Source organism: Bactrocera tryoni, chromosome 3 (assembly GCF_016617805.1).
Source record: "Bactrocera tryoni isolate S06 chromosome 3, CSIRO_BtryS06_freeze2, whole genome shotgun sequence".
Taxonomy (NCBI): domain Eukaryota; kingdom Metazoa; phylum Arthropoda; class Insecta; order Diptera; family Tephritidae; genus Bactrocera; species Bactrocera tryoni.
In genome coordinates, this window is record NC_052501.1 from 48573930 (window position 1) to 48582764 (window position 8835).

The 8835-nt window shown below is 33.4% G+C and overlaps 1 protein-coding gene across 1 annotated transcript; it reads left to right on the forward strand.

The window, feature by feature from the left end:
- The first annotated feature begins 1031 nt into the window (after positions 1-1031).
- LOC120770642 (phenoloxidase-activating enzyme-like) lies at positions 1032-8494 on the forward strand. The gene is made up of 11 exons (XM_040098241.1): positions 1032-1159; positions 2766-2926; positions 2989-3046; positions 3104-3258; positions 3338-3386; positions 4253-4404; positions 6583-6640; positions 7299-7468; positions 7530-7566; positions 7607-7681; positions 7750-8494. Exons 1-11 carry the CDS (start codon positions 1090-1092, stop codon positions 8472-8474), a joined length of 1710 nt encoding a protein of 569 aa, XP_039954175.1. The 5' UTR covers positions 1032-1089; the 3' UTR covers positions 8475-8494.
- The last annotated feature ends 341 nt before the right edge of the window (positions 8495-8835 follow it).

Sequence of the window (8835 nt, forward strand, 5' to 3'; positions counted from 1 at the left end):
ATTTCTTAGATTCCGATTCTCTGGTTGACGTTTTACATCGGAAGGTATTTGCCTGGCTTTGATCCCTGCGAGTTGCAAGAGTATAAAATGTTCGGTTGTACTCGAGCTTAGCACTATTTTACTTGTTATATACAATATATAGATATTGGAGGCAGAGAGAGGGATGGGTTGATGGGTTGCTATAATGGTCCGATAGCGGCAGTTCCGACAAATGTGTAACTTTTTGAGGAGAAAAGGACGTTAAACAAATTAAGGATCGAGATCTCAAAAACTGGGGACTAGTTTGCTTATATGTAGACAAACCTAATATAGCCTGTTGATGGTATAATAAAGTAATGGGAATCAAATAACAAAAGCGTATATATAATTTTTTAAATGGTACCAATAATACGAATTAATAATTTTTTTATTTAAAGTTTCAGTCAAACATATAGATTTTTTGATGCTATAATATCCCACCAAGTGAAAAGGTAACCCATTAATTTCATATGTTTAGGTGTATGAGGAATAATTAGACTAAAAATGTTTATAAGACGCAATCGCGGTGTCCAGAAATTAAGACTGAAAATAAAAATCATATAAAACGCGAACTTCTTAAGCAAAAATATCTGCAATTTCAATAATTTTAAAATTAAAAAAAAAAAATCTATGTACCCGAAAAGCAACCCACGGAATTTATTGCCGTTTGTGATTAGTTGCGATTAGCTGTGTTTAGTTTACTGCTCCGTAAATCCTATGGGGGTCTAAACAAATTTTCATATACTTTTCATGTATTAAATAATATACAATGTATTATTAAAGTACTCTTATTAGCAATATTTAGAACTCCCTCTCTAGGAATCGCCCCAATGGAGAACATTAGTATATAGTATATATGTACTAAAATGTTTAGTATATTTAATTTTTTACTGATAAGAAATTCATCTTAATAACTTTGTATACATACATATATGTATATGCATAAGTACATAAATATTTGCGTTGAAATTTTAATCTGTATAGCTTGAGCGCATAGGCGGCACAGTGCATATCAAATCGCTGCACAAGTTGGACTTAAATCACGCTTTAAATTTATTTTGTATTGGAAAAATGAGTGTATTTCCTGGAATACAATTATTTTTATTTTGCGTGCTTGTTTTTACCACAAGCACTAAAGGAGGTGAGTGTCGGTTCTTCGCACGAGGTAATATGGACCTTATGAAATAGTGAAATGAAGTTTAAAAAATCATATTTCATCAAAATCAATTCAATTCAAGTGACCATAACCTCAAAATTTATGATTCGTGTTTCTTTACGAAGCATATCTGTTAACGCATAGCGACGAGGAGTAATAATTCATCAACACGATGTGAAAAAGAAGCTATTTCCAGTTAATGAATGCTATATCATCTGAAAGGATTGGAGAGAATGCGTTGTCGAAGATCTTTAACCTCAATTCCTGTAGATCATTTCACTTATCGAGAATAGTACAATTAAATAACCTCAATTTTTGGCTATGCAAAATCTGTTATTATCAAATTATAGCGCTCGACAGATGTTTCCGGTAGTGTTTTTTAAGCAAAAGTGGTAGGAATGTTTGCACCAAGTGGTCACTCCTCTTAAGACGCATTAGTTTCTCCACGAGCAAGTGCAGGTTCCTCGACGTTTTTAAATGACTTTTCTGGAATTCAGCAGGGATTGTTGCCAAAAGTCAATCCAAAATATAATGAGTGAAAATCGCTCAGTTCGGGTGCAACAGAACATTTCGTACTCTTACAACTTGCAAGAAACAAAGCCAGTGAGATATCTTAAGATGTAAAACGTGAACCAGAGATTTTTATGTATTTATATAACTCATAATTCGACATAAGGTTTCTTAGAAAAAGAAAATCATGATTTGTACTATATAGAAGTTGGGGTAGTATCGGCCAAGTTTTCGCCCAATTGTATCTATTTTAGTCACAAAGATATACTGTTATGAGCAAAACATGTCCTGAAATTTTATTGAGATAACTGAAATATTGACCTGTATAAAGCCACCCGGAAGTTCGAATATCTTTATATTAGATAAATGGGGGCTAAGGGAATTATTGACCCGATTCAACCCATTCATTTTATACATGGTCATACATATATACCATTGCAAGAGAAGAATTATCCCTGAATTTCAATTTGTATGTCACATATTGACCGATATTTACTGTCAAAAGTTGACTATAATGGTTGGAGTTCACACATTAGGTACCTTAAAAAGTTTTTGGTGGATTTGGACAATTTTTGGTCATAAGGTGGCATACTTTCAAAGAATTATTACTTAATAATCAATTTATGTATTTATATAATAAAACTCTTTTTGTTAAATGAATTATTATAAAATAAATAAATAAATAATCAAGTGGAATTTGGTTTTCGAAGTTTGGTATATGAGAATTGGGCGTGGTTGTGTTTCGTTCTTCACACTGTGACATAGATATATGAGAATAATGCTCAAGTGAGTTGAAATTGGTCGGTCAGATCCCGAAAAATGTGATTTCATCAAAATGTGGGCAGTGCTCGGCAAATTTGGTTGTTGTAGGTTTAGTAGTAGTAAACATAGACAGTAACATTTTTTAGGCCTGTGGTACTTTAACAATTGATTATTAGTAATAGAAGCCCAGTATCTTTGATACCTTGTAGTATACTTAAGTCTTTAGTGCTCTGCTTATAATATTTTATTTGTAGAAGTTTGAGTTTTCTTATTCAACTCATTTCACAACTGCAGTAATTATAAGTCGGTTTGATTACAGATGTGTGTACAACGCCAAACGGTGAGGACGGCGAATGTGTAAATATTAAGACTTGCGAATCTTTAATGGCCATCGTTAAAAAGCAACCTATAACAGACATTGACCATTTTATATTAAAATCTCATGCTGAGGTCTGCACTTACACAAACCAACCGTATAGCGTAAGAACTCATGTAACAGTGAAAAGGAAAACCTGTGCTAAATTTTTAAATTAAATTTTCAGGCATGCTGTCCTATATCTGAAAGGCCAGCGCCTGAGACTACAACCACGACGACACTCGGTGAGTGATTTAAATATATAAAAGTAATTATTTAACTTCACATCTATTGTTTTTTAGTTCCGCCAATCGCGAAAAGTTGTATTGTCGGTCACTGTGTTAAGATACAAAATTGTAGTGCCTTATATGACATCGCTATGAACACCAATATAACACAAGAAGATAGAAGATATTTAAAAGATAAGCAATGCAAAAGTAACGATAATTCCGTTAGTGTGAGTATTTTCATAAATCTTAAACGAAATTCCGGGAATAAATGTGCGTGAATTGAAATTTTTGAACGCGTTCTCTTAGGTGTGTTGCCCGGATGATGATGATGAGGTGCCTATAATTTCTGATGCAGGTTAGTGTGCACAATAAATAAATAAACGCTCTGCGGAAAACATACAGTTCTTTAGATTTTATGGCGATTTATTACAATGCTTGAGTCGTTAACAGGTGTTGAATATCTCAATTAAGTCTGTGAGAAATACTGAATTTTGGTATGAATTCGTTTGAGTACAGATTAGTGAGAGATAAAGCAATAACAGATCATATTAGATATAATCCGTTCGAATTAATATATAGTACGTAAACTTCAGAAAGAGTCGAGAATTCATTAGATATTATTTCTGTTCCGCGCGTCGCTTGAAATACAATTAAACTTTTGCACGTACTGCTGTTATTGACGTTGGTTTCTGAAAATGCATTTTGATGAAACCTTATTCTATTTGATGCGATTAGTAAACAAAACTTCCATATTTAGGGTATTCCGGCTTTTCTGTCAAAAACCGTAATTGAGTCATAATTTGAAATTTAGCGAACTGCGCTATACCGCTTTCTCAAACTTACTTTAACTTAAAAAAGAAGTGAAATTAACTAGCTAACGAGATCATCAAATTTGAGAGCTTTGAGTGTATGAAGGGGTTGTTCAAAAAAAAAAAAACTATTAACAGACTAAAGACAAATATTCGCTCCAAAAATGAAAACTAGACCTCTTAATAGCCAATAAAGTCATACCTCAAATAAAATGGACCTATATAAATATTTAACATATAAAATGCGGATATGCAAAGTTTAAATACCGATATAAAAGACTAAAATACTCTCAATCCCAAACACGTCATATTATCGCTAATTGTCAACTAAAAGTGCTCGTTTTCATCAGGATATTCATGTGCTCATTTGTACCAAAACGTGTATTTGTTCATTCGTCAAATATTCTTTCAGCCGGTCAGGTATGCAAAACACCAAGGGGTGTGCCTGGTATTTGTTTGGATGCAGCCGATTGCTTGGCCATAGCAATACTTCTTAGAAAAGATCAATCAACACAAGAAGAAATGGAATTTTTGGATAAGAGCAGATGTGATAGTTCAGAGAGAGTGAGTATAAAATGTTTCTTTAGACGAGAAAAAGTTAAAAGTAATCAAAGATTATGATTCATGATTAAAGGTTATTGATAGAGACCACAAATGTATGTACAGACTCTGAATTTTGAATATCTATAGACTTGTCGGCGACATAAAGACATAACCTGAAAAGTAGGATTTTTAGTGATTTTCTCTGGAGATAAACTAATTAGTCCTCTCAAGATTGTGGCGAGCGCTACTAGGAGAGTTCATAGATGTCGCACTAGATTCTTTTTCTTTTGTAGGAACATATCAACTTCTCGCTAGAAGTGTCTGCAGGATAATATTTAATTGCTGATGTCTTAGCAAGCTGATATGATACAGATATCACCAATTTTACAGGATAATATACATATTATTTATCAGCGACGCACAGTGGTGGCATTTCGGCGGAAAAATAGATATTTTGCACTTTCCAATTCTCTGCAAACTTTAATGATTTTGTTTTTGTAAAGAAATATTTGGATAAGAAAAATTCAACAAGGTTTTATAAAAAGTGAAATTTTATTGTTAAAAAACTAACAGAAGTCGACGGAAAGGATTATTCCAATAAAATCAGATTAAAGATTATTGTCCAAAATAAAGAATTTTTTTGTGTATAAGTTTATAGCTATGAAGCTTTTATTTTATTTTTGAGTGAAAATATAAGCACCTACTTGTTTTATAAAAAATTGGTTGAAATTGGCCAAGTAAGCTAATTTTTATAATTTTTTCAAAAATTGTACTAAAATATCAACTTGTCATTTTGATGGAAAAAAACTTTATAATAGCACTTAGCCTTGCTTACTATAAAAAATGAAAGTTCGAGTCATATTACTTTCAATTAAAAAAAAAACAACAACCGCCAATTACCGTCCCTTTTAGTTTAGTGTGATCGAATTTCAACAAATACTGATGTCTTCAACAGACTTCTTATAACTTCGGATCCTTACATAAGTAGCTTAAGGGGCTATACCAGTGTGACGCATGAAAAATTAGGCGATTTTCGTGAATTTTTTTAAAAGAAAGTACTAGATTGAATGTTTCGACGTTCTATGGACGTAATAAAGTATATTTTTAGCTATATTAAAAAAAAAAAATTTACAAAAATATTGAAAAATAACGGAGTAATGTGCTGTCTGCGGAAGTGCCAAAAAAAAAGTGCCTCAACTGCTGGCATGATTCCGGTCGATTGAGTAGCTGAAACAAAAAAATTCAAAATGTTTATTAAACTTAAATATATTTTCTATACAATGGACTACGATCTTTGAAAAATATCAAAAATTAAGAAAATGGCGCCATTTTGAAAAAAAAAATCGTTTTTTTACGAAAAAAATTGTCGTTTTTTTAATGCCAAATTGACAATTTTCAGCCAATCAAAAAGATCGTAGTCTATTGTATAGCAAATGTATTCAACTATATCCAGTTTTAATTTGAAGTCGATCGGTTAATTTCTCGTTGAGTTATAATGTCAGCAAATTTGAAAAAAGTCGTTTCGAGAAAAACGCGTTTAAAGTTTCACTTATATATGCTTGCACCTCTGAGCGGTCGCTATTTAGAACGCTGCCATTCAAAAACTATTTAAAATACGACCTCGCCGATTTCACAAGATATTTTTGAATATACATATAAGCTATCGAAAAAAGCAAAAAAAAAAATTTTTTTTTTGAAAGTGTCACACTGGTATAGCACCTTAAGGCGTCATTCGTACAAAATTTCCTTAGAACTATATCCCATTGTTAAAGATATGGTGCTTGCATAATATTACAAATAAAAACTAACACAATTTTTCGCCTGTTACATATTCAATTAAAACATTGCATATTATATTGGATTTTTATCAAGGTAAAGGTATAAATAACGTCACTTTGCGTTTAAGTTTAATTTTTTTTCATCAGGAGAACTCAATTAAGAAGTGTCCCGAATTTCAAGTCCCTAGGTCCAAAAATAAAAATTTTGGCAATTGCAGTTATATGAGAGGTGGGTGTGGCAGTGGGCGGTTTTCCAAGATTTTTTCAAAATTTCTTAATTTAGTCCAGAGAAGTGTTTCTGCAAAGTTTCATTGTTGTACGACCACTCCTTCTATTTTTTTCCAAGAAATGTATGGAGCGGTGCCACTGTGCGACGCCTGAGATTGGTCGCTTCTTGTTTAACTAAGAGTATTTCTTTCAGTATTGTTGTCCAACGGTGGTTTCTCCCGTACCAGAAGCGGAAACTCCCACAACAACAGGTACTTACCCATACATAAATATATGAAAATTTACACATTTCCTAGGTTTATGAGCAGGTAAGTGGGAAATTTGCCGATAAAAGAAATCTATAGAGAAATGTTTTGTAGTGGTAAGAAACAAGGCCTATGAAGTTTCTTCGGATTTAGTTTCTTAAAAAATACAAAAGGAAGAGCTTGCCTCTACAGCTGTCTTTGTCTCCTTAAATCCGGCTTTCACTTTTACGAACTCGTTCGTTTTTTTCTATATATTATATGCTGCTCTGGTTCTACGACAAAATTAAAAAACAAAATACCTCAAACATTACAGTCCTCAAAGAACTTATTTAAAGACAAGGAAAATCTCTTCAAAGTTATTTCAAAAGTCATTGAATAAATTAGATAAGTGCTTTATTCTCGAAACTCTTCCATTTTGGTTCTTACTGCTGTTATGATAGCCAAAGTCCAACTGGTTGATATCTGGTCTGTTTTAAGAACAACTATTATTGAAGAAGAAAAAATGTATAAACGGAATTCGAAAACCTAAGTAGAAAAATATGGTGAATATTGATTTGTGATTTAAAAAGTAAGTTGCTGCCTTAATTTCCATTTTATAAGAAAATTTATCGAAAAAATCAGCCATATTTCATTATGTCTTCTTTATTGCTTTCAACCTTTTAAGCCGCTCCTAAAGTAGAAAAATGTGAAACACCTAATGGTGCTAATGGCACTTGTATTTCCGTTATACATTGCGAATCGCTGATGCGGGTTCTACAGAAACCTGACTTTTTTGAAAATGATGCTAAATATTTGAATGCTAGCTTCTGCGGCGATGGCGCTAAGTTTCCAAAAGTGAGTAAAGAAAACAAAAGAAGTTTCTAACAATTGATATAAATAATGCAGCTAAAAATAGGTTTGCTGTCCAGAGGCGCTGGTGGCGGAAGAATTGGGTTTACCGCTGCCGCCATATTGCGGCGTAGTGTTCCCCAGCTGAAAGTTATTTCGACGCCGGTTCAATTACCAGCAACGAGGAATATCCTTGGACAGCGTTGCTCCTTTACACAAGTATTGAACTATATTTGCATATACATATATAATAAATCAATCTTTATACATAATTATGCACCTTACAGAAATGGGAAAAACTCGTCCTTACTGCGGCGGCACGCTTATACACGAGCGCTATGTACTCACCGCGGCGCATTGTTTGTATGAGAATGAGCCAGAGTGGACCTTAACCGGCGTACGTTTGGGTGTGTGGGCTACAACAGTGATGCAGGATTGTAAAAATCAGGCGTTGGCCGATCAAATGGATTGTGAGTCAAACTCAATCGATTTGGCTGTGAGCAAAGTAATCAAACATCCCGAATATGAGTCGCTGTATAACGATCTCGCGTTGCTGCAGTTGACTGCGTCGGTACATACCACACGTTACGTAGCACCGATTTGTTTACCCTTCGAAACTGAACACGTATCGGCTAGTTTTAACGACGACAAGATACTGCAAATATCCGGATGGGGCGCGCACTTGTTCGAGGAAGTAGCAGAATTCAAAATGAAATCTATTGTTCATATATCCAGTATGGAGCAATTTAAGGATCGTTTTTTGACTGAAGCCGGCATTAATTTGACAGCAAAACACGTTTGTGTGAAAGATAAAGGTGTTCATGACAACAAAATTTTAGATTCTGGCGGTGCGCTGATGTCGCTAGCGAACGTTGGAAAAATGCAGTCATTTTTTTTGCTGGGTGTCGAAGCTATAAGCTATGAAATTCCGCCAGAACAGGGGTTTCCATTTATTTTTACGCGCATTAGTCCGTATTTGGATTGGATAAAAAGGGAAATTCGCGAAAATTAATTAATAAGGACGTAGGTTAACGTAAAAAAAATCAATAATAATTTGCGCCGATTATTATGGCTTAAAAAAATAAAACTAAATAAATGACATAATAAATTAAAATTAATGTACGTATATATATCTATGTCACTACTAATAACTAGTCAGACTTAAATTAAAAAAAAAACAAGTAAGGAAGGGCTAAGTTCGGGTGTCACCGAACATTTTATACTCTCGCATGATAAAGTGATAATCGAGATTTCATTATACGTCATTTACATATTTTTCAAATACCGTATTTTTGTAAAGTTTTATTCCGCTATCATCATTGGTTCTTAATGTACATACATATCGTCACCTGAAATGCAAAATAACGTAACAA

Excerpts from the sequence above, each read along its gene's own strand:
- LOC120770642 (XM_040098241.1), top strand. The coding sequence starts at position 1,090 with ATGAGTGTATTTCCTGGAATACAATTATTTTTATTTTGCGTGCTTGTT. Across the intron at positions 4,405-6,582 it reads GATGTGATAGTTCAGAGAGA|TATTGTTGTCCAACGGTGGT; the intron begins GTGAGTATAAAA and ends TATTTCTTTCAG. Across the intron at positions 6,641-7,298 it reads GGAAACTCCCACAACAACAG|CCGCTCCTAAAGTAGAAAAA; the intron begins GTACTTACCCAT and ends CAACCTTTTAAG.